At 46.3% G+C, this 25,689-nt stretch overlaps 1 protein-coding gene across 3 annotated transcripts in view; it reads right to left on the bottom strand.

Moving 5' to 3' along the window:
* Positions 1-1,479: 1,479 nt before the first annotated feature.
* Fam171a1 (family with sequence similarity 171 member A1) overlaps positions 1,480-25,689 on the bottom strand; it is a 132,080-nt gene continuing 107,870 nt past the window's right edge. For 2 of the 3 annotated variants that reach the window (XM_045135025.1, XM_045135024.1), the window contains exons 6-8: positions 11,013-11,129; positions 4,930-5,044; positions 1,480-4,380 (exon numbers count right to left, since the gene is read on the bottom strand). In XM_045135025.1, coding sequence (XP_044990960.1) covers positions 2,691-4,380; positions 4,930-5,044; positions 11,013-11,129 — 1,922 coding nt within the window. In that variant the 3' untranslated portion in view covers positions 1,480-2,690. The remainder of the gene's footprint in view (positions 4,381-4,929; positions 5,045-11,012; positions 11,130-25,689) is intronic. The other variant, XM_045135026.1, reaches the window with a different exon arrangement.

Genomic DNA, 25,689 nt, shown 5'->3' with positions numbered 1-25,689 from the left:
AGAAGAAGGGAGGGACTGAGAGAGAGAATGGGCATACCAAGGCCTCTAGTCACTGAAAACGAACTCCAGATGCATGTACCACCTTGTGTATCTGGCTTATATGGGTTCTGGGGAATCGAACCTGGGTCCTTAGACTTTGCAGGCAAGTGCCTTAACTGCTAAGCCATCTCTCCAGTCAGGTAACATTTATTAAACAGGCCATTCCACTGGCTGCAAGCTTAGGTAGAACTGCAAAAGGCTAGGGACCAGTGATAGCAGGGAAGTCACCAGTGTCTTTTCCCCAAACCCTCCAGGCCAATGTGTGGCCTTGGCTATTCTTGGAGAGACAGCTATTTCCTCAGAGGGGAGTGGACAAAGTAGTCCTCCCTGGTGTCTTAGCCAAGTCTGCGAGGTGTCACCTGCCACCTATTGGTGAGAATGTGTATTTCAGAAGGAGTCCAGCTTCACTGGTTAAGCGCAGGCCTCCCATCCGTGAAGCTGCCCACCGTCAGGACTCGGTAAACCATCTTCTCTGCTCAAGACCAAGCACGAAACATCATTACTTCACACAAATCAGCTCCGTTGGTTTTACACATGTATGGAATTCACAGACAAAGATTTAGTATGGCAACTGCTCACTAAACCTAGCAGGCTTTATTTATTTTCACCAGTCTATGTTTTCATTAGTGACTCTGATTAATATGCACAGAGTGGCCATTGCCTTCCTTGCTCTTCATGACTCAGTGGCTGACACTACCCATGTAAGACCTGCATACTATGAGGGCAAAAAGAAATGGTGACATCAGATTAGAAGAGGGACTAGTTGGAAAGAAGGGGTTCAGTTGAGTGGGGTTACAAGAGGGGGGGACAAAGGTTGTGGGAGGGAATTATGATCACATACATTGTGTATATAAATGATGTTTGTCAATAAAGTTTTAAAAATAATTCTTTAAAAATACTGTATTTAAGGCAGAGAGAGAGAGATATTAAGAGTGAATGAGAATGAGTGTCACACACCAGGGTCTCTTGCTGCCTCAAGTGCACTTCATATGCATGCATCACTTTGTCTGGCTTTATGGGAATACTAGGGAATTGAACCTGGGCTATCAGGCTTTCTAAGCAATGTCTTTAACCACTAACCCATCTCCCCAGCATCTTAAGAAACAATTTTGATGAACACTAGTATGCATCTAAGATCTTTTTGGCAATTTTAACAAGATCTTCCTGGGGCCGTCCCGATCTTGAACACGAACGCCAGTGTTTTGTAATGTGCAGGCATCTCTCCACACTGGCAACACAAATTGTTACCTTCTGTTCTAGAATGAAACTAAAGTAGATCTCCACCCCAGTGGAAATTCCGAGGTGTCTAAGTGTTCACAAATACAAAAGAAACCATACCCCAGGTTCTCAAGGAATGAACTACAATGTCTTCATGTGAAGTGTTGCACCCCATATTAGCTAGAAATGAATTAAAACAATCACAACTAGATTTTTTTTTTCTTCCAAGTTTATTTTGAGTTTTCATTTTTGGATAACCAAGCAGCTCTGAAAGGAGAACGCGCAGAAGTCATTCTGGCACTTTTGGATAGTACATGATTTTTTTTGTTTTACTAGTCACATTCAGCCCCCTTGCCCGGCCCATTCTCTCATGTTCGGCAAGCAAGACAGGCCTGCAGGATTCCAGAGTTAATACGTAACCATATATACAAACAGCCAGTGAAACCACAGTGGTGGCTAGTGGCCAAAGGGACGGAGCAGGAAGGGCGTCTCTAAAGTGTCCTCTAGTCTATCTTAGCTAAACAGAACCCACCTGACACATGGTAACGAGAGCGGACACGGGGTGAGGGCGCGGAGCACAGCTGGCTCTTGGCAGCATGCAGAGCAAAGAGCACGGCGTCGTCCAATAACTTCATATAAAATCCAGGCAGTTCAATGAAAGAGGGTAACAAAAAACCTAAAGAGCGAGGGACTGTCTGTTGTCACTGTAAAAAAGGCACTTGGAGTTAATGGGACCAGAATTGAAGGACTCTCAGCTGATAGAAATTTCAGTACGATTTCATTAAAAGGCTTGGATGTTAAGAGATGACACTCAGGAATTCCTAAAGGGAGACACCGAAATGAGCCACAGAGAAAAAGAACTGATAAAATTTTTACAACTGAATCATACTTTAAAGGAGAGAAGAAAAAAAAAAAGCAAATCCCAGAAAGAAACCTAAATGAAGCAAAATGTAAGCAAAACAAGACTATGGAGCACTGGTGCATAGCTTTCCTGTGCGGTAATGCCGGCTTGGGACACGCGCGCCCCCTGGATTCCTAGCAATAGCTTCACAGTAGCATTATCATGATAAAATGGATTCAAAGAATGCAAAGAGTTTCATCTGTTCCCAGAATCTGAGGGAGAACTGAGGTGATCCCTGGAGCACAGCAACACAACGTGCGGTTTTCCAGTGTCCCTGACAGTGGACAAGGTAAGTCTGTAGAATGACGTCCAGACACATCTCCCGGCCGCTTCCCTGGAGGGACAGCGCCCATCAGATTCATTCTTTATTCTGAGCAATGACTTTAATTCCTTTCTGCCACTGACACATCCATGTCAAGGCAGTCAGCATCTACTTCCGTGGTGGCGCCGTCCAGCCTCCTCCACAAACACCTCTTGTAAGAAAGGATATTTGGCAATTTTAAATTCCACGGTCGAGTGGCTCAGCGATGGCTCATTTGATGTTAAAGGCCATCAAGGGCCTCTCCTCCCGTTTCTGCCAGGGGCTTTTCTTGTCTTCTCCTTGGTCATCGTCATCATCATCATCTTCATCTTCATCATGGGCAGATCTCCTCTGGTTGGGACTGGCTAACGGCTCCAGGGGAACATCGGAAGTTCGTTTGGTGGTCTCCTCTTGCAGGCTGGGAAGCTGTCCCCCACTCCTCCGGCCTGACCCTTCCAACAAGCACCGCAGTGCGCTGTCCTCGGGGGTGCAGACCGTGGTCCCACACTCACTGCTGCTCTGGTCCATGTCGTCCAGGTACACGAGCTGTGTGTAGGCGGTGCTGTCCGGAGCTCCGGGTTCTTTCTGCTGGAGCTCCTGGACAGGTGGGTGGCCCTGCTGGAGAGACAAAGGCTCCCCCCTTCCCTTCCGAGCAGATTTTGGTTCATTCATATCTACCCCAGAGTCCAAGCTGGCATCATTACTTCCGTTCCTTCCTGCTCTTTGGAGATCAATGTAGGAGTGCCTAACATGGGCATTGGACCTTCCATCCAGGGAGACAAACCATGCCCGGGGGTGTGGCAGGGGCTTCCCACCCCCAAGCTCCATCAGCGCCTTTTCAGTCAGGAGCTGTACCTCGCTGTTCATTTGTGCCAAGGCTGCATCATTCAGGGACGCTGGGATGGACAGAGACTCTGACATGGATGCGTTCTGAGAGCTCCATTCGCGGGCACCGGCCTCCTGCAGGTGCTGCTGAGAGACGGCCTGGCAGGACAAAGGCTGGCCCTGCATCTGAGCGGCTGGGTGTGGGAAGATGCCCGCGTGGGGGTTGGCGAGCTCAGCTTGGAGTCTTCCTATTTCCAGCTGCTGGTCCGCAGGGACGACCAGAGGCTGGCTGACATAGGAGTGGTCCCCTGGGAGTTTCATGTAATGAGCAGGGATAACCAAGGCAGGCAGGACTTTTCTGTAAACACTGTCGTTGACCTGGTCCACAGAACTGCAGCAGATCAGCTGGCCTGGCCGTGGGAAAGACGTGGGTCTTTCCAGGTGATCAACGGATCGCGACATCATACATTCAGTAGGTCTGCGGTCAAGCAGCTGTTCCTTTTCAGGGGACGAGGGCGCGGGGTACATATGTTCCTGAATGGTGAGTTTGCTCCCTGCTGAGCCGAGGCCTTCTCGATCTTGCTTTTCAAACAAGGGCTGGGAGAGCATAGCGCTGTAACTACCCCTGTCGTCGTCATTGCCAGGGGACTCGTAGCCTTCTCTTTCCGTAGACTTTCTTGCCTTTAAGGGATAGATCTCCACGGACTTGTGGTGGTCTTTCCCCAGCGTCCCACTTGGGGTCAGGTTACCAAAGGACGTTTGGCTTTTGTCCTGTTCCTTGTGGGTCAGCAGCTCCTCCCTGGAGCTGAATTCTTGTGAGGTACTGTAGGAGAGCTTCAGCATGGGTGTGTGCAGGTCCCCCTCTCCACCGGGGGACCTCATTTCTAAATGTACCCCGCTCGTCAGTTGCTTCGACCCGGGGACTTCAGGGCGGCTCTGGCTGGTGACCGGCAGCGCGCCAGGGAACTCTGACGCCCGGCGAGCAAAGAGCAAGTTGATGTGGGACATGGATGTCGACTGGTCTCTCTTGGAGCTCTCCAGGGCTGGGGGGAGCTGCAGTTTTCTGTGATGCTGACGGGGTTTCAAGCACTTCCTCCTGGAACCAAATAAGTGACAGAAAGGCAGAAGTTAGAAACTCATGAAGGCAGAGTTTTAGGTAAAATCCCACTTTCCAGTTTCTACAAGGAGAAATAAAACAAAACAATTATCCCGCACCCTGAAATCTCCTGACCCCACACCCTCACTCTTATTTTAACCTAGAGTAGCATAATTTAGGGATTGAAACCTCAGGCTTTTATAACAGCAACCAAGTAGTCTATTCAAACAGGGATCACCCAGGAGTCAATAAGCCACACTGTTGCTAAGTCAACAGATATAACATCAAGGTAAGGATTTTGCTTTGACCTTGAAAGTTTCATTTCTTAGCCAGTGTTTAAGAATATTCCGAATTAAACATGAAAATTGTCAAATTCTGTGTGGGCTCATCTGCAAGTTACACCACACATCTGAGTTCTATAAATCCTTTCATGAAACAAAAAAGTAACACATTTAGTGAAAAAAGAAAGAAAAGGACCTCCACATCAAGTCTTCCAAATATACGAAATTCTACATTAAAAAAGATATTGCCAAAATGTTAGCACTTTACCTGCAATAATATAAAAGGAGACACAGCAAAACCAAAAGTATGAAAGCCATTCCTCCTAAAATGGCCAAAAGAAACACCGTGTGATACGTGGTAATGTCCTGTGTCACAACGGGACCTAGAAGGTCAAAACATGGCATTTTAGAGTTCTGAATTCCTTTGAATAAGAAGAGGGATAATTAGTTGAAAACGTAATGCTTTACATAACTTTTCTTGTTTGAGGGACAGTGCAGTGGTAAGACAGCCGGACACCTTGTGGAGGGGTACTGGAGACCACATCGCTTCACCCTAGGGTGTCTCTGTCATGAAGTAGCACATGATACCAACGCAAGTGTTTGTGCCACAGGACCTCCCTTAGCACGGAAGTGAGCCCCTCACAGCAGCAGCTCAGCATGCGAAATGTATCAACTTTTTCAAAAAAATATGTTTGTTTTTTCACTTGCTTTTGTATTGGGGGGAGAGGGAGAGGGAGAGGGGAAGAGAATGGGCATGTCAGGCCTCTAGCCAGTACAAGTAAACTCCAGATGCATATGCCACCTTGTACATCTGGCTTACATGGGTCCAGGGGAATCAAACCTGGCTCCTTAAGCTTTGCAGGCACGTGCCTTAACTGCTAAGCCATCTCTTCAGGACCTGCATGAACTTTTCACAAATGAAAATGAATGCCCATGATAACCTAGTAAGTATCAGGGGTTCTGCTCAATAGGGAAGAAAAGATTTTATCCTCACTTTTCCTGGGTAAGGATTTGCTATACTTGTTGCCCAAGCAAGTCAGTTTAAATATATGATATAAATTTACTGTCAAGTCTGGGGTGCAGATGTGTGTGTGTGTGTGTGTGTGTGTGTGTGTGTGTGTGTAGTCTGAGGGGTGGGGGGTTAATCAAAATTGAAGATGTTATGAATAAGCCACATGGAAAACTACTCTTCGCTAGTGAATAATATATACATTAAAAGAGAGTTTGGGCAAAAGTATCCTTTGGAGGTGGAGACTATTGTACACAGAAGCCATAGATTGTTATTAGATAAAAATGAATGGACTGAATGGAGTGGAGGCCTGCTCCATGGAACAGAACTTCTGTCTGGTACTGAAAACCTGATGAAAAAGCCTGTGGCTTGTGAGGTGATTAAACCCTAGGGGGGAAACTACTACTGTTGTCTGGCTAAATGGATACAATGTGTCCATCAAACTGGCCCCCAAATTCTTATATTTATGCCAAATATTAATGCTACTCTTACTTCTGGTTAGAGAAACTCCTCTTTTCAGATGGTGGTGATGACTGGAATGCCTCAAAACTCACCAAAGTGCTGAGAAGTGACAGTGGAGTGTTCAGCACTAAGTGAGACATCTTACCCTCCAGGTCTCAAGGGACCATTGAGGAAGAGGTGCAGAGAGATTTTAGAGCTAAGGGAAGGGGAGGGGTGCTTATAACACTGTCTCCCAGACACAAAGTAGTTTTGATACTCCTAGCTTTCCAGTGGCTGGTGTTATTAAATAAGACCGGTATAACAGGAGGGAAAAATTATGACATCACAATTCAGTAAAGGGGGATTTAGGAGGGGGAAAAGGGAGGGTGGTGAGAGGTGGTTAAGATCATGGCATGTCGTTTATATTTATGGAAGTTATCAATAAAGAGTTTGAAAAGTCAGGTCTGACAAAATACTTTCCATTTTTAAAACAAGACTAACTTGACATGGCCACAGGCCTCTTCAAAGCTTACAAATGAGGCTACTAGAAATAAAAATGCTTTTCATTTACATGGTAAAGAATTCCAAGAGGCATAGGTTTAACTCATAGTCTTTATGTTCAAGAGTAATAAAAACCATTATACAGTGTTACTGACAACCATTAGCACTTCTGAAAGTCGGAATCCCTGGGCACTTCTGTTCTCCAGCTGCCAGTGTTCCAGGACTGAGGAAGGATCACAGTAGCTGCACATATTTCAGGGCAGGCTGCTTTTGATGGCAAAACTTCCCACATAGCCATTTGCTTATGTTTTGATATTTTTATTTATTTATTTTAATTTTTTTTGGTTTATTTTTATTTATTTGAGAGCGACAGAGAGAAAGAGGCAGAGAGAGAGAGAGAGAGACAGACAGACAATGGGTACGTCAGGGCTTTCAGCCATTGCAAACAAACTCCAGATGCGTGTGCCCCCTTGTGCATCTAGCTAACGTGGGTCCTGGGTAATCGAGCCTTGAACCAGGGTCCTCAGGCTTCACAGGCAAGCACTTAACTGCTAAGCCATCTCTCCTGCCCATGTTTTGATATTTAAAGAGAGAAGTTCGTTAGAAATCCTTTAAAAAATTTAAAATGTTTTAAAATTTTCTTTTATTGGAGAGAGAGAGAAAGTGTGAGAATGAGAATGAGAATGGGCATGCCAGGGCCTCTAGCCACTGCAAACGAACTCCAGACGTATGTGCCACTATGTACATCTGGCTTATGTAGGTACTGGGGAATTGAACGGGTCTTTAGGCTTTGCAGGCAAACACCTTAATCACTAAGCCATCTCTCCAGCCCCTGGAAATCTGTTTAAGGAGACATATCTCTTTCTCTTCCTCTCTCTGAGGCTGGGTATGTAGCCCGGCAGGTCTGGATCACGCTGTGTAGCCCAGGCTGACTTCAGACTTGTAGTGGTCCTCCTGTCTTGGTCTCCCCAGGGCTGGGACTACACTGGTGCACCATCACTCCCAGCCTAAATATTTTACTTTCAGAGTTAGACAAACTGGTGGAGTTTTTACCAGATTTTGAAAATAGTGACATTTTCAGAGTCTCAGAGATAATTATTATCTCCTAAACACATTGCTTTGGTGAGGTGGGAGGATGGGTGAATGTCCACATCGCTGGGGAAGTAACCAATGACTCTATACTGCCTTACTTGTTCAAAGGAACATTTTGTTTTGATTTGAGGTTGGGTTTCACTCTAGCCCAGGCTGACCTGGAACTCACTCTGTAGTCTCAGGGCGGCCTCGAATTCACAGCAATCCTCCTACCTCTGCCTCCCAAGTGCTGGGATTAAAGCGTGTACCACCACACCCGGCTTCAAAGGAACAATTTTATATACAAAAGCAACATTCACAAACACATACAAAGTCTTGTTCAAAGCCACGAAACTAAGTTGGGCACCTGGGTTTAATCCCCAAGTACCACAAAAAAAAAAAAAGAAAGAAAAATAACCCTTGGATAAATATAAATAGCGTTTTCAAGTAACTAAACTTCGGTCTGTTAAGCAGCCAGAATATAATTATTGTAGCCTGTACTAATGGAAATCTTTGTGTTCACAGCTAGACTGACTTGTTCTTAAAGAATCAAAGAACCAAACTCCTTTTTTCTCTTGGTTTTTCAAAGTAGGGGCTCTTGCTCTAGCCCAGGCTGACCTGGAATTCACTATGTAGTCTCAGGCTGGCCTTTAACAGTGGCATTCCTCCTACTTCTGCCTCCCAAGTGCTGGGACTAAAGGTCTGCACCACCATGCCTGGTCCAAACTCCATTTTCTTTTTAGTTTGGGGTTCACAAAAGCAAGGCACCAATGTACTTTGCTTGAATAAAAGTGATGGTTGTGGGGTTACCCACAGGTATCCTCAGAGTGCTCTTTACAGCTTAGATTCTCTTCTCTCATTGCTTGGAAGGTTTTGGGGGACCTATGTTCAGGACCCCTTCCTTTCCTCTTTATAAAAGCATATGTTCCTTTGTTGCATGATGGGAAATCTGACAGCAGAGTTGTTTGAAAGATATCTAAAATAAAATTCACTTTAATGTACAGGCTTATGGCTTTTACTTGGTACCTATGGAATTTCTTGTCCTTTTTTTCCTCTTTGATATTTGGGGTTTTTCTATACCTGGGCCCATGCTTTCAATACTATAAGAACAATTACCATTGAGGAAAACACACATATCTTCTCATCATGGGACTAGAAAGTTCACGTGTCAGATTTTTTTTAAATTTATTTTTGTTTATTTTTATTTATTTATTTGACAGCGACAGACAGAGAGAGAAAGAGGGAGAGAGAGAGAGAGAGAATGGGCGCACCAGGGCCTCCAGCCACTGCAAACGAACTCCAGATGTGTGCCCCCTTGTGCATCTGGCTAATGTGGGTCCTGGGGATGGAGCCTCGAACCGGGGTCCTTAGGCTTTACAGGCAAGCACTTAAACACTAAGCCATCTCTCCAGCCAATGTTCAGATTTTTAATGTTTCTAGGAATGCTTCTCCTCTCTTAGTTACTCAAGGAGTCTAAGTGTTAATCCCAATGACAGTCTCATTGCTAAATATTTTGAACTTTCATTTGGAGATGCTTTCATGGTTAATTTATAAGTTAGCTTTGTTTGCATGTGTATATGTATGCATGTTCCTATGTGTTTGGGCGCAGGTGCATATAATGTGTGCATGCATATGGTAGTTAAAGGTTGCTGCCCAGTGTCTTCCTCAATCAATTGTCCTTTCATCTTATTTTTAAAATATTTTATTTTTTACTTATTTATTTGAAAGAGAGAGGGAGGGGAAAGGAGAGGGAGAGAGAGAGAGAGATTGAATGTGTGCACTAGCGCCTCTAGCTGCTGTAAAAAACTCCAGATGCATGTGTCACCTTGTGCCTCTGGCTTACATAGGTCCTGGGGAATCAGACCTGGGTTCTTTGGCTTTGTAGGCAACTACCTTAATGACTACGGCATCTCTCCAGCCTCATCTTATTTGAGACAGGGTATCTTACTGAGCCCAAGATTCACTGATTTGGCTTCACTAGCTAACCAAGTCCCAGAGAACCTCTTGCCATTGCTTCCCTGTGTTGGGCTTTGAAGCTGTTAGTGAGTGCTGGGGACATAAGATTTGGTCCTTATGCATCTCTGGCAAACATGTCCCTCATTGAGCCATCTCCCCTACCCAATACATACTTTTTTCTTGGATCTAAAACTTTATTGTAATGGGGAGAGGGAGAAAGAGTATAGGAAAGAGAGGGGGAGGGTGTATGCATGAGAGAGAAATAGAGAGAAGAGGGAAATGTGCACCTAAAACAGGAGAGCCAGAGAGTGAACAAAGGCCAGGGCATGGGTTTTAAGGAGGACAGGAGAGAAGCTGCTTTGTGAGGGAGGGTTGGGTGGTGGGCAGAGCTGTGGGTTGGGGAAGGTGGCCTTCCTTCCCAAGAGATTCTTTCTTTTCTTTTTAATATTTTTATTTGAGAGAGTGATGGGAGAGAGAAAGAGAGTGAGAGAGTGAGAGAACATGCCAGGGAGAGAGAGAAAATGGGTGTTCCAGGGCCTTTAGCTGCTGCACACGAACTCCAGATGCATATGCCACCTTGTACATCTGGCTTTATGTGGGTACTGGGGAATTGAACCTGCATCCTCTGGTGTTGCTGCAAGCGCCTTAACTGCTAAGCCATTTCTTCAGCCCCCAAGAAATACTTTTTAATTATAACATACTTTCTGACCTAGTTTCATCACTGATTATTCTCGAGTTGGATGTGCATGACTACATGTACATAAAACAACAAAAAGCAAAGGTGTACTTTGAATATAAAAATTTGCGACCAAAAAAGAGAGGGAGGCAGAGGCAGGTGGATCACCATGAGTTCGAGGCCACCCTGAGACTACATAGTGAATTCTAGGTCAGCCTGGGCTAGAATGAGACCTTACCTCAAAAAAAAAGTCATGTTCTAAAAAAAAAAAAAAAAAAGGAGTTAATTCTATTGAACACAAAGAAACTGGCTTGCACCAAATCAAGCACTTTTGCTCCAAGAAGCCCCCAGTGGCGCCTTTCTGGTGAGTGCTTTTCCCTACATGCTTCAGGCCACAGCTGTTTGAGGAATGAGGACGGAGGTCCCAACCTGTGCACTTTTGGTTAAGAATTCCTTTCAGCAGCTGTCCCAGCAACGCTGGGGTGGGAGACTCGACTATTTCCATGTGTTATTCTTATTCTAGATGGGAAAGTTTCAACCACAACTCCTCCAGCCCCACAAACTACCTTCTCTTCTCCACCATTTGAGTTTTAAAAATAGGATGTGAACCCTGGGCTGAAGCTATTTTTGAAAGCGTACTAAGTCTGAGCCCTCAGAGAAATCAATCCACATCGCTGTCAGTGCAGCTCTGGGTTACCTGGGATGGGAGGAGACATGGCTGCCACCCAGTACCCCAACTGGGGGGCGATGTACGTCCACGTGAGCTGGCTGCCTTCCTGGTGCACCAGGCCTAGACCACTCTTCAGCCACGTTCCTGTGGGGTGGAGAGAAGAACTTTAGCTAGAAACATGCTCAGCTCCCGCCGAAGGCTGAGGCCCTTGTAAAAGTCACTGTGAACACCGTCTTTATAACTCTCTTGAGAGACTAGGCCGTCAAACTGTCTCCTGAGGATGAATATAACTTTCTGTAAAAAAAAAAAAAAAAAAAAAAAAAAACTTTTGGCAACTTCCCTTTAGGGAAAAGGTGAACAATTTTGATTTTTTTCTTTGCCTTGCCAATCAAATTAGCGTTTCAGCCACTTTATCAACATCCTTCTTTCTAGACACCAAAAGTTCTTCAGAGTTCCAAAGTGGAAAAAGAACAGCAGGCGGGGCTGTGGGAAGTGAACAGGGGGAGAGAATCCAGAACTGCTTATGCTCTTTTCTTCCAGCCAATGAACACACGCCCCATCCCAATCACAGACTAGCTCCGCGACAGTTACTTAGCAAAGCTATTTGCTTGTTCATGCCGTGCTTGAGTGAGGTGCATGCAAGACAAGCTCCCTAGCACTCGGCTACACCCCCAGCCTCATATTTCAAAAACTGTAGACCCCTTGATCCCACCTTGGCATATTATAACCAAACATGCCTGGTGTAGGTGAGTATTTTAAAAAGCTTCCAGTTGGTTCTGATGCTGGGAAACATCGGAGAAGTCAAAGTTCATGCTCTGTCTTTAGTTACCACTTCAATCCGTATTTACCATTAAGAAACACTTGCTACTTGCTCATCACATTGTATGACATGTGTCTTACATGTGTATCTGTAATTCTCACAATAACACTATGTACAACTCAGTTTCACTTTTTGGATGGGGAGGCTGAGGACTGGTGAGTTTGAAAACTTTTGAAAGGTCTCTCTGGGTGCCATGAGAGAAACCTAGGTCTGTCTGACCTCAAGGCTGGGGCTCGCTTGCTTTTTTCCTTCCTTCCTTTCCTTTCTTTCCTTCCTTCTTTTCTTTCTTTCTTTCTTTCTTTCTTTCTTTCTTTCTTTCTTTCTTTCTTTCTTTCTTTCTTTCTTTCTTTCTTTTTCCCTTTGATTTTTCAAGGTAGGGTCTCACTGTAGCCCAGGCTGACCTGGAATTCACTATGCAGTCTCAGGGTGACCTTGAATTTATGGTGATCCTCCTTCCTCTGCCTCCCGAGTGCTGGGATTAAAGGTGTGCGCCACCGTGCCTGGCTTTTGCTGGGGCTATTCTCCTGCACTGTCAGACAGCATTCTTTCAAACCTTCCCGTGGCAACAGCATTGTTGGGCAGGGACTATTGATGGAGATGAACTAGCTCCTGGTTGTTTCCCAGTCCAAATAGTGGCACTATTCTCACTGGCAGTAGCTTTACTTTGAGGTCTGGGAACTGGCTGCTGTGAGGACAAGGCAAGAGGGAGGCAGCCTTGCGCGTACCCATCCTGAACCAGCACGGGGACATGGGCTGCACACACAGCAGGCACTTCTTGGTACTATAGTGGGTCACCAGAAGTAGCCACGTGCATGATCCCTGAAGACTAGATGCCCCCGTTGACCAGTGCAGCAAATATTCCTCCCCCATGCCTCACAATCCCAGGAGCATACATCACGAAGGAATAATGGAGGGTTTCTTCTCACTGAAGAAATCAACCATACTTGGGCTGCTTCTAGTCACTATTAGTTGCCATGGTAACATACAAATGCAGTGGGTGGAGGGGTGCTGCGGCCTACCGCCCCCAAAGGGCGGAGGGAGGGGGAGCCTGGCGCTGCGAGAACTCCACCTGTGGCTTTCCCCATGCAGCAGGGGAGACCACCGGATGGCTTCAGCTTGTGCCAGGGCCGAATATAAGCTGAAATCTTTCTAAACTGAGTGTGATACAAAGACGCACAGTTTAGATTCCTTTGCGGAATCCTGTCAATTGAGATCAGTCATCATCTGAGAGAATGACGCCTTCCAGGGGGCTTCTAAGAAAATGCGAACTGAAGCCAATGGGCACCGCACAGGGCTCTCTGCTAGGGTAAGGGGGAAGAACGCTGCCCCAGGCTAGAGACCAGCTTGTTGCAGCCACTCCGCCCCCACATTGCCCACAGCACGGCAGGTGGCCACTCATCAGTCAGGAAGTCTCCATGCATTTTGTGCTTCAGCTTTCCCAAGATTAGCAGCTTGCGTCACTGCTCTTCAAAGGGGATACCAAACAGGACCCAGCAGATAAGAGCAGGAAGCTGAGTCGCCATTCCTGCTCATTCATGAGTAAACCTCCAGCTCTGCCCCTAGATTGCTGTTGCCTTTTATAACATGAGGAAATCAACTGAAACAGATTTAAAAAATTTCTCTAAGTTACAAGTGGGGCTATCCCAAAGCCCAGCTAACGGGCCCCATCCACTGAGACGCTGCACAGTCTGGCCATGGTTACAGTCTGGTCAAAGTGGGGCCCGTGGAACCCAGAAAGGCCACTGGCTAAGGTGACACAGGATGTCCAGGGAGTAGTGCTACCACCTGGGTGGTGAAGAAGGTGTCGGATGAATTCAGCTTGATGGACAAGGAGAGTTTGTTAGTAGAGAGAGCAGGTGGGGAGGGAGCCAGGAGAAAGAAGGGGTCACCGACGAAAAGGGAACATCACGGATGGGCAGGCAGCTAAGGATGGGCAGAGAGAGGCCCGGGATGAGCAGGAGAGACGACGTGGGCTGAGGCTGGCAAGGAGCTTAGCTCGTGCCTAGGACGAGCTTCAAATGCTGCCAGCGTTGGGAGACCACTGAGGACCTGGAGAGGAGGGTCCATCACGGGTCCATGCCTTCTGCTTAGCTCCTGGGAAGACAACAGAGGTTTACCCAAGTCTGCCACTGCCTGTTATTATAGCTGCAACTTTATGTAGTTTTCTTCTCTTCCAAAAATTTACATTTTGCCAGCCGCACACCTTTAATCCCAGCACTCGGGAGGCAGAGGTAGGAGGATCACCATGAGTTCGAGGCCACCCTGGAAATACAGAGTGAATTCCAGGTCAGCCTGGGCTAGAGTGAGACCCTACCTTGAAAAACAAACAAACAAAACCCCCCCAAAAGACCCCCCAAATTTATCTTTCAATATCCAAATCAAGCCACAGGATTTTGTGGAAGCCTTCTAGTACATTGGCACACCCCATGCCTCTGAACACTCTTAGTGAAAGTTTCTCCTCCATCATCAATTTTCCCAAAACCTGTGTTGCATCGCATTGCTTAACGTGTTGTTCTAGGTCTGATGTCTTTCAATAGATCACAAGCTCTGCAGTGTGGGCCTGTGGCTGATAGTCATTCCCCTTGCCTTTTCAGCTCCTCGAAACATCTACAGGACAGGAACTTCACAACATTGGAGGCTGAGTGAAGCTAGAGGCATGCTCCAAGAAACAGCTTCAGGTAAGAGGCCTGGTGTAGTTGGAGGGAAGCCATCCTGGCAGAAGCTTGACTAAACGGGACACTACCCTTCCAAACACAAGGGAGCGAAGGCAGCAGAGAGCCACCGACTGGCGTACTTCTGTAAAAGCCACACACAGCCAGTGACTAAAGCGTGTTTCTGCTGGGGGATTCAGTGATCATGTTGTTACTAGCAAAGCTGTTTCCCAAGCATTCTGTTTTGGTGGGAGGGAACAGACTACAGGGAATATAGGAATTAATGAAGTGTGGACTGAAAACACACACTTCTCATGACTGGGAACCTGATGCTGCAGCAGCAGGAGGAGGAGGCTTCCTGCCTGGACGGAGGCACACAGAAGTGGTGACTGTGCCCAAGCTGAGGGGGAGACTGGGATTGTTCTCTTTGTCTCATGTGTGTGCAACATGCGTAGTGTGGTGTGAGTGTGCATGGCGTACGCACACGTTTGTGCAGATGTGCGCCCCCATGCGGAGGTCAGAGGGAGACAGAGGTGTCCTCTACCACTCTTCTGAGAGTCTCTTGCTGAACCTGGAGCCTCAGTGATGTCCCTGCCTCTAGCCACAACCTCCTGCCCTCTGTCACTAGAGTTACAGGCACGCACAGCCATGCCTGGCCTCTTCATGTGGATGCTGCGGGGAAGAACACTCTGTTGCAGTCAGGTTCGCACTGCTGGCAGAAAACGCCCGACCATGAGCAGCTTGTGGGGAAAGAAAAAACAAAAGGTTTATTTTGGCTTACAGACTCGAGGGGAAGCTCCCTGATGGCAGGGGAAAATGATAACATGAGCAGAAGGTGGACATTACCCCCTGGTCAATACCAGGTGGACAACAGCACCAGAACAGTGTGCCAAACACTGGCAAGAGGAAGCCGGCTGTAGCACCCTTAATGCTGCCCCCAACAGTACACTGCCTCCCGGAGGCTCCAATTCCCAAATCTCCATCAGGTGGAGACCAGCACTCAGAACACCTAAGTATATGGGGGACACCTGAATCAAACCACCACACACCCTCACCTACTGAGACATCTCCCCACCCCCAAGACTAGGGTTCATTACTGGTGAGACGAGCCGCACAGCAAACAGCACTGCCGTGTCGAGTGAGGCTATGGGATGGCAGGCGCTGTGAGCGCGGTGCAGGGAGATGGGACTCTGCGCACACGTGCGCGCCAGGCACTGTCCAGATACACAAGGTAGGGACCAGGTTGTCCTGCTGGACAGGTGAGAACAAGCTCAGCTGCCAAGCCTCCTGCCTGGGTGCTGTCTGGGCAGTGCTTTTCCCACAGGGCTGAACTGGTCAAGCTTCTTGCCTCTGTGGTCCAAGCACAGAGCGGCCCCCCAAAGTCACAGCAGTGCTCGTACAGCTGCCTCCTCAGGCCACCCGCTCTGGCCCTCGGCTCTCTGCCTCTCCCCGGCCTGCTCTTGCTCGTCACTTCTCCTGGCTCCCCTTCTAGCGCTCAAGACTGCCCCCGCCTCCTCGTGCTCCTCCAGGCTGGGGGACAGGGGTGCTGTTGAGGCACACACAGCTCAAGGCCGGATCACCTGGTGAAGGCAGGCAGGTAGGATTTGTGCTTTCTAGTGCACTGCCAGCCCCAGCCAGGGTGCCAGGCTTCCGCCTGCAGAAGCCGCGTGCCACAGCAGCACCCATCTGGCTGCTGAGAGGATATCTCAGGGGCCAGCTGGGTGGCTGACAGAGAGGTGGCTGTGTCGAATACTGACACTGCATGAATGTGGAGTTCGTGTACTGATCATGGCCATAACCAAGAAATGAAATTATGCATGACTGGAAATTCAAAAAATATAATTAAATAATTAATTTGAGAGAGAGAGAGAGAGAGAGAGAGAACGGCAGATACAGACAGAGAGACAAACACTGTAAGTATGTACCGCCTTGTGCATCTGGCTGACGTGGGTCCTGGAGAATCAAACCTGGATCCTTAGGCTTTGCAGGCAATACCTTAACTGCTTAGCTATCTCTCCAGCCCTGACTAGAATTTTTGAATCATCAATTTTCAAAGTGCTTTAAAGGCCGGGCGTGGTGGCGCATGCCTTTAATCCCAGCACTCGGGAGGCAGAGGTTAGGAAGATTGCTGTGAGTTCAAGGCCATCCTGAGACTACATAGTGAATTCCAGGTCAGCCTGAGCTAAAGTGAGAACCTACTTTGAAAACCCAAAATAAATAGATAAACAAAGTGCTTTTAAAGACTGTCTCTAATGGAATCTTCAGCAAAAGCACACATATAAAGGAGATAAATGGCTGCTCTGTGTGACGGGGAAGTCAAGTCCTCTCCCTATAGCAACCCTGGGGTACCTCCACATGGTTGGGAATTACTCAAGGCTGTTTTATGCAAATTCAAACACAACATTTGTTTTGATAACTCAGGGTTGTAACTATGATCAAGGACACTGACCCGAGGAATACAATGCTGAGGGCTCCAGAGGTGAAGCTTGCTCTTACGGTGAGTGGTTCTAACATGCTCATGTCCCTTCTCGTCTCTCCATAGTTTGCCATGTTCCTACTGTTACGTTCTCCTGTACCACCACCAACCCTCAACGTCCCATGTGCAGCCATCCGTCACTGGGAAGTAGATCATCTACCTTATTAAAGCTGTGTCTAGATCAATGGAGACAGGTAATGTGAGGGGCAGGAGGACACCAGCTACTGGACAGCTCTCTGAATCTAAGACTGGTGTTTTCTTATCTGATTTAGTCTCAAGAATTAGGTCATATTGATGGCTTAGCGGCTAAGCACTTGCCTGTGAAGCCTAAGGACCCCGGTTCAAGGCTTGGTTCCCCAGGTCCCACGTTAGCCAGATGCACAAGGGGGCGCACGCATCTGGAGTTCGTTTGCAGAGGCTGGAAGCCCTGGTGTGCCTATTCTCTCTCTCTCCCTCTATCTGTCTTTCTCTCTGTGTCTGTCACTCTCAAATAAATAAATAAATAAATAAATAAAAGAAAAAAAAGAATTAGGTCATATTCCAGGGAAAAATTAGAATTTTTTTTTTTTTTTTTTTGAGGTAGGACTTCACTCTAGCTCAGGCTGACCTGGAATTTACTGTGTAGTCTCAGGGTGGCCTCGAACTCACGGTGATCCTCCGACCTCTGCCTCCTGAGTGCTGGGATTAAAGGCGTGTGCCACCATGCCTGGCAGAAAATATTTTTAAGAACAGGTGATGTGTTAAAATATGAAGTCAACGTTTTTACAAGATGATTTCCATATTCTATTGAAAAAAACCTAGAATGGATTAAAAAAAAACAAAAAACAAAACTAATCATGAAGGGCACAGGTGCCACACAGAGGCCAAGAGGGCAGTGAGGAAAGTGTGCCTTAGGAACGTGAGGGACTTTGTCATACCTTAGTCCACTTTTTTGTTGTTGTTTTGCTTTTTTTGTTTTTTGAGGTGGGGTCTCACTGTAGCTCAGGCTGACCTGGAATTCACTATGTAGCCTCAGGGTGGTTTCGAACTCATGATAATCCTTCTACCTTTGTCTCCCTAGAACTGGGATTAAAGGTACGTGCCACCATGCGTGGCTAGAGTAAACTTTAAAAAAAATATTTATTTATTTGAGAGAAACACAGAGAGAAGATGAACGGGCATGCCAGGGCCGCCTACCACTGCAAATGAACTCCAGATGCATGGCCACTTTGTGAATCTGGCTTCACATGGGCACTGGGGAGTTGAACCTGGGCCATCAGGCTATGCAAGCAAACATTTTTAACTGCTGAGCCGTCTCTCCAGCCCCGGAGTCGACTTTTATTTGTAACATATAAAGAAAAGTAAGCTCAACAATTGTGCAAATGGGGGCTGCGGGGCGGTGCCTGTCAGTGCGGCACTTTCCATGAGGGTGAGCACGAGGACTTCAGGTCGGATCCTCCGCACCCTGTGAGCCGGGCATGCAGGTGTGGGCCTGTCATCTCAGCGCGGGGAGGCGGAGCCAGGAGGATTTCTGAGGCCGGCTAGCGAGTCTACCCAAACTGGTGAGCCCCAGCTTTAGTGAGGGACCTTGCCTCAAAAACTAAGGTAGACATGTGCCTATGCCCCTGCACCCCCCACGTAAATGTGCATACACACATGTACACCCCACACAACACACGTGAAATTGGACACATGCCAACTGACAAAGCAAACGAACTCTAACCTATGGAAAGGGCTCGCTCAATCAATGTTTAATTCGAATACAACCCAACAGCTCGCATTTGTCTTTCCTGCCTGGCACATTCATTTGGCCTGGACGCCCCTCTTTAAGAGCTGCACTCTTTCACTTCAACACACATTTGGTAAGAAACAGAAAGTGCTCACTTTTTTTTCACAGTAAGTGAAAACCAGCACTTTAGCAGATCACAAGTTCAACTGGACACTTGCATACTAGCCAACATACAAGGACACACATCATTGCTCTCATGTTGAGGCTTGTAATTACATCTCAAAGGCCTGGGCAGAGAAATACCCAGTACCACACAGGGTCAAATGGTATCATGGAGGACTTCTGCAGAATTTGAAACAATGGATAGATAAAAATTTTAAGACCGCAGTATGAGTCTTAGTCTCGTCTGGAGAGAAATTGTGTTCATTACCCACTAAGCCCAACTGCTACCTTGCAGTTACACATGGGAAGAGTTGCGTAGGAAAAACAGACAGGATCATGCACGAACAGCCAGTGACCCTCAGGCCCAGGCTGAAAGGTAGCCTACCAGAGAACCTGCATCTACCTGCAGAGGTATGGTCAGACGCAGCCCACCACTGGTGATGAGGACGGAGGTCCGTGTGCAGGAGAAGTTTGGTGGGTTTGGAGGAAAGTTGGACAAGGCTGCTTTGACATGCCCTTGCGTGATGCCGGGCTGTCCACCTGTGAATTGCACCTCCATTTGCAAAGATCTCAATTAGTGTACTTTCGTATGGCTTGAGATCTTTCCAGGAAACCATGATGTCACTTCCTACAATGTGGCCACAGGATATTAACCGGGGTGGCCAGTAAGCAAAGCCACTTCAAAGGCATTTCTGATCTGCTTTTGAAGGACTCTAGCTCTTTGGCAGACGAGGGCAGGATTTGGCAGGTTCAGAGGATAATACAGACATGTCATTACACAATGGAACGTGCTACGCGATGACCTGACTGCTGTGTGTGTGATCAAACTGGCTCCAACCTCGGTATGCGCCATTCCCTCTGCGCAGCGTGTTCTCCCCTCAAGACGGTCTCATGGCAGGCTCGTAGGTTTCTCGAGGACCTCAGCTCAAGTGTCACTTCTCCATGGACTCACTGACCAACCATCCTCTCTCTCTCTGACAACACTCTGCTTTGCTATCTTGTGGTTCCAATGACATGCAAGTACACTGTCACACTGCCTCCTTCTGGGACAAACCTTCCCAAGTCCAGGACCATTGCTGGGCTTGTTTCGTCACTGCTCTCTCCCACAACCCACACCACAGGGACAGCTGGCATGAAGGAGACCTCCAAGAAATATTTGCTACATAAAGAAATTGTTCCATTTCTGAAAAAGGGAAGGCAGAAATAGAATGCCATGAAAAATCTTTCTGCTTTAAAAAACCTTGTCAGTCCATTCAAACACAACATCTACAAACCTAGGGATAGGCTAAACAGGAGGATACAACTTGGGGCGGGGTTGCTCTGCATTCCCAGACCCATTTATTATGCCTTGAAAGTCCTGGCATAAGAGAAGAAATGTACAGTAATGGACGTTCTGGAAAAAGAAGGTCTGACAGGAACTGTGTGCTGCATATCTCCTTCATGCGCGGGATGCTCAGTATGTGCCCCGAGAAACACGTCCTGATGCAGAAAGAAGGTAGCTTTACCTCCAGTGTGGCTCTGAGGATAATGGTGAAAAAAAAAAAATGGCTTAGAAGAAAGTCCTGTTTTCTTTTCTTTCTTTCTTTTTTGGTTTTTCGAGGTAGGGTCTCACTCTAGCCCAGGCTGACCTGGAATTCACTCTGTATTCTCAGGGTGGCCTTGAACTCATGGCAATCCTTCCACCTTTGCCTCCCAAGGGCTGGGATTAAAGGCATGTGCCACCATACCCAGCCTGTTTGTAATTTAAAAAAATATTTATTTATTTGAGAAAGAGAGACAGATATATATATATATAGAGAGAGAGAGAATGGGCACACCAGGGCCTCTAGCCACCGCAAATGAACTCCAGACACATGTGCCACCTTGTACATCTGGTTTTATGTGGGTCCTGGGGAACTGAATCTGGGTCCTTTCGCTTTTGCAGGCAAGTGCCTTAACCACTAAGCCATTGCTCCAGCCCCCATGATTTTTTTTTTTTTTTTGAGTTGAGATCCTATTTTTCTTTTCTTTCAATTTTGGCCAACTTCAGACTGCACATTTGAATGGCTGGGCTATCATGGGCACCTACATCTGTGTGGTACATTAGGAGAAAGCAAGGGTACACCTGTAGAAGTGTCCAATAAAACAGTCTGAATGTTTGGGATATGTGCGCCTGTGCATGTGTGGGCACACAAATGACTATAAAGCTTGCCCATGGGCATCCCATCTCCAGTGCTCATGCCTGGGTGGCATGCGTGCATTCCTGAGTCACTTCCCCAATTACATCTGCCTTAATTGCTGGGCTGGGCTCTCTCTGTTTGCTGTTTTATATTTTATTTATTTATTTACTTATATTTTTAAAAATAGTATTTATTTATTTATTTGAGGGTGAGAAGAAAGAGGGGAGAGAGGGAGGGAGGGAGAGAATGGGTGTGCCAGGACCTCCAGTTGCTACAAATGAACTCCAGATGCATGAACTGCCTTGTGCATCTGGCTTACGTGGGTACTGGATTTAACCTGGGTCTTTTGGCTTTGCAGGCAAGTACCTTAATTGCTAAGCAATATCTCAAGCCCTATTTACTTGAGAGAGAGCGAGAGCAAGAGAGCGAGAGAGCAAGAGAGAGGGAGAGAACAAACATGAGAATGGGCATGCCAGGGCCTGTAGCCACTGCAGATAAACTTCAGACGCATGCACCATTCTGTGCATCTGGCTTATGTGGGCATTGGGGAATTGAACCTAGGTCCTTAGGCTTTGCAGGCAAGGGCCTTAAACTCTAAGCAACCTCTCCAGCCCCCTGCTTACTCTTTATTAATGCTAAAAGCTGTATAATATCCAGTACAATAGTCAAGCCTACCAAAATATTTTTACTTTAATTTTTTTACGTTTTAATTAATTAATTTATTTGCGGGTGCCATAGTGGCATGTCTGTTATACAAGGAGAAAGAGAGAGAGATTGAGCTTGAGTAAGGACTGCCAGGGCTTCTTGTCACTGCAAACAAACTCCAGACGTATGTGCCACTTTATACATCTGGTTTTATATGGATGCCAGGGAACTAAATGCCAGCCTGGAAGGCTTTGCAAGCAAACACCTTCAACCATTGACCCATCTCCCCAGACTCCCTATTTTCACTTTGTAATTATTCATGCAAATAGAAGGAATTGGAAGTGAAATGCATTTTCAAATTATTTAGTTCTGAAAGAACTTATGGCAGGGCTGTCTAATTATTTTTCAAACTGATTGATAGTAGAATAAACATGTTAGCTTTGTACTTAAAAACCCAGGGCAAAGGCCTGGGGCCTTCCAGGTGGTGGGGAAAGGCTGTAGGAGGGTGCACATTTGCCACACATAAGCCACAAGCTTTATGAGTGATAATTACGAGGGGACTATAAAAGAAGACAGTTTTTTTTTTTTTTTTTTTTTGAGGAGGAACATTCATCTGTAAATTCTAAGACCACAAAGACTGGCAGCAGTCATTTGCCAAGCTTGTGAAAAATGGTTTGGTTAAACCCAAGCATGGGAAATTCTAGTTGTACATACAATGAGATTTTAAGAAAACAAGACACTAAAAATAGAACTTTATAACCAAAGTGCCCAAACCTCAGTTATCCTTGAACTAATTTTCTGGAAATTCTCATTCTATGGAGGCCACCAACACAAAAGGCTTAACAATTTTTAGAAATGGATGAATATTACAAGATTGTTTTTTGAGTTGCTAGGCAACACTAAAACAAAGTGCTCCTGTTTTGAGGCAGCCCACCGCAGCCTGACTTCTGCCCTCAGGGCAGGACTTTGCAACGGGGGTGCTAAGTGTTGGTAAGCCCAAAGGGTCCCCATCTCAGAAGGCAAAGCAGAGTTGAGAGCCCAGTTATTGAGATCAAAGTTTTCCCTAGACTCAGTATTTACTCAAGTAAGTCTTAGCCCCTCTGTGGCCACAGCTTCCAGCGGCCTCACCTCTGTCAGTCCTTCTTGCAGATAAATTTCCCTTTATTCCTCTACATATCTCTTTGAAGCCTGGTTTACTCTGAGAGTAATTTTTACATCTGGGGAAGTAATGCCTTTTTTCCTGAGAACTGTTTGTCTCTAAGCTATACTCAGCCGTGAAATGACCTGTTTCAGCGCCCACCTTTAAGGTCATACTGATATCACACTTAGTAAGTCTGACCCCTCCTCTGTTTAACACCCTTATGTATCTCATCTGCTCTGGGGAAAAAAAGACAGTATGTTTAGTTCTAAAGTTATCACACATGAAAATGATATTTATTAGAGAAACCAGCTCCCTTTGTTCTTTGAACTTTTGCCCATGCAGTGTAAATTAGTTCATCCCGTTAATTCAAGCACATCTCAATAGTTCAATCTGAGTTCTTCCATCAATACATATGGCCTAAAATTTATAGAAAGTTATAAATATTATCAGTACTTTAAGAGCTCCCACCCCCGCCCCCACTCTCGAAAAACAAACAGTGAAAAGAGAACAATTTTTAGATTTGTATTGTAAGTAAGCTCTACCTTCAAAGGCAAGCTGGTCATGACTTGCCTAAAAGGAGAAATCAAACCAACACAGTGTCAGCAGTAACGTCCCCTCTGAAGCGGCGACAAGCCTACTGCAGGCCACTTATGATGGATTCCTGAGTGCTCGCTACAGATGTGCCGTGCGTGATAAGGAGCCGGTTCAGTAGTCACCATTTCTATAGCAACCCCCACCCCCTCTGCCTGCTGTGCTTGGAAAGGCAGTTAAAACTGGATTGTACACTGTCGCATCAGTCCTAGCCTATGCTTTAATTTCTGTCATCTAGTTACAGTGAGTGAATCCCAATCAAGAGACTGACCCTTAAGACAGCAGAAACAGAAACAAATCCAGACTCTTAAAAACTCAACTTCTGGGTCACTCAGTGTAAGTCACTTTAAATTCAAGCCACTGACCTGGTTTGCTTATTCATAAGTGACCATTCCCCAGGGCGACAAGGCAGACCTTGGTCTTGATATGCCTGTACTTCAGACAGCCATCTGCTGCCCTAGTTATTTGCCAAAGAGAGAGGAAATGCCTGAAAAGCGACGTGGACACAATTGTCCCTTACTGTCCAGAAAGCCCAAGCTCACATGCATTGGCCATGACCAACTTCCTTTGCTAGGTCTCAGAAGACAAACTGACACTTGCAAGGCAAATTGGCCTCTGCAGAGGACTAGAAAGAGGCGTGGATGCTCACTGTCCCGCAGCACCCTCCATAGATACTCAGGACTCTAGGACACAGCATAGCGAGATGCTAAGCTAAAGGCTTCCAGAGGCGGGGATACACTTCAGTTGGTAGTGCTTGCCTAACATGCACAAAACCCTTGGTTTGATCTCCAGCACTACATAAAAACCAGGTGTGGTGGCACATGGGTATAATCCCAGCACTGAGGAGGTAGTGGCAGGAAGATAACAAGTTCAAAGTTATCTTATCTATATAGCAAGCTTGAGGCCAGCTCTTGGGATACATGAGACCCTGCCTCAAAACATACACACACACACCCAAACACAGGGTGGGGGACAATCCTACTAATTTTATAAATTTCTCAAAACAAGTGCCCCATATGCACCAAGGAGCATCCTCCTTTGCTCCCAGAAGCAAATGGAAGTTTAATATAGCAGCTCTAGCAAGGCACATAAAGACAGCAAAGGTGACCATACAGTGCATAAGTTGGGCTCTGACCCCACGTTATCACTCACACAGACGTCCCATTCAACTATGAAAGAATTTTATCTCTCTCTATATTGTTGGAAGTCCTGTCCTACAATAAAAGTCTTCTAATCTGAACACCAGCTGTCACTCCTGGCAAGATGCAGGAGGTCATCTGGGTGACAGGAAACATGGGGCTGTGGTGGAACCAGCACCTCAGTTATGTCCTGCACTGTTACATTGAATGGGAAGAGCTCCCTCAGGGGAGACATCAGATCAGGAGTTGCAAGCTTTCTGTAAAAGGCTAGACAGTGGGTTCCTTGGCTCTGTTTCCCAGTGGCTTATGTGGGACAGCTGACTGTCTACCAGGAGATGGGTCACCTCCGCCTCATCTGCCCAGGCCCAGAACTCATTACAGAGGAAGTGGTCACATGAATACTGCTCTCGCGGCTAGCCTGAAAACCAGTTCCAGGTAGATGGCCACACACATTGTGGTCACTCAAAAGTCATAAAAAAACAGAGATCCAGAGTTTACAGAGAGAGCAACGCTAAATCAGATCTCTATTTTGCCCACCAAGGCTCAGGGAGCATCACAGAAGGGGGAAGACTGTGATAGCCTCAAGGTGGGTGGCATAGCCTGAGATACCATGTTTCCCCATCCCTGCAGAGACTGACTGAGGCCTGCTGATCCCCACAATGAACCCCAATAACCCCACCAAAGACCCTCAGCAGAATTGTCATGGGGCAGAGGGAGGTCTATGTGTGCAAGCTTTGTATAAAAATATCAATAAATTTAAAAATTGATAAAAAGGCCAGATAGTAAATGTTTTCGGTTTACAGGAATATGAGTCTCTGTTGTAATGACAATACTCACCAGACATCAGGCAAAGGCATTCATAGATAATATGCTAACAAATTGGCATGATGTGTTCTGATAAAACTTTATTTAGGGGTGTATGTGCACATTTCATATGGGTCATGAGGTGATCTTTGAATCTTTTTTTCTTTGTCTTTACTGAGGTATACTTGCGAAGACTTGCATATACTTAAGGTGTGTAACTTCATGTTTTGAAACACATGTCAAGATAACATACCATCACCCCACAGTTAGCATTTTCTTCCTTATTTTATGGCAAGAACTTAAGATCAACTCTCTTAGCAAGCCTCAAGCATACAGTACATTATTGAATGAAGATTCAAATGTTGGCTTTCCTCTGTGGACACACAATCTGTCCCAGCCAGGAACATG

The sequence above is a fragment of the Jaculus jaculus genome, chromosome 15 (genome assembly GCF_020740685.1).
Source record: "Jaculus jaculus isolate mJacJac1 chromosome 15, mJacJac1.mat.Y.cur, whole genome shotgun sequence".
NCBI classification, from domain to species: Eukaryota; Metazoa; Chordata; class Mammalia; order Rodentia; family Dipodidae; genus Jaculus; species Jaculus jaculus.
Note: the sequence above shows the minus strand (reverse complement) of the source record. Positions and strands in the feature narration are given on the sequence as shown.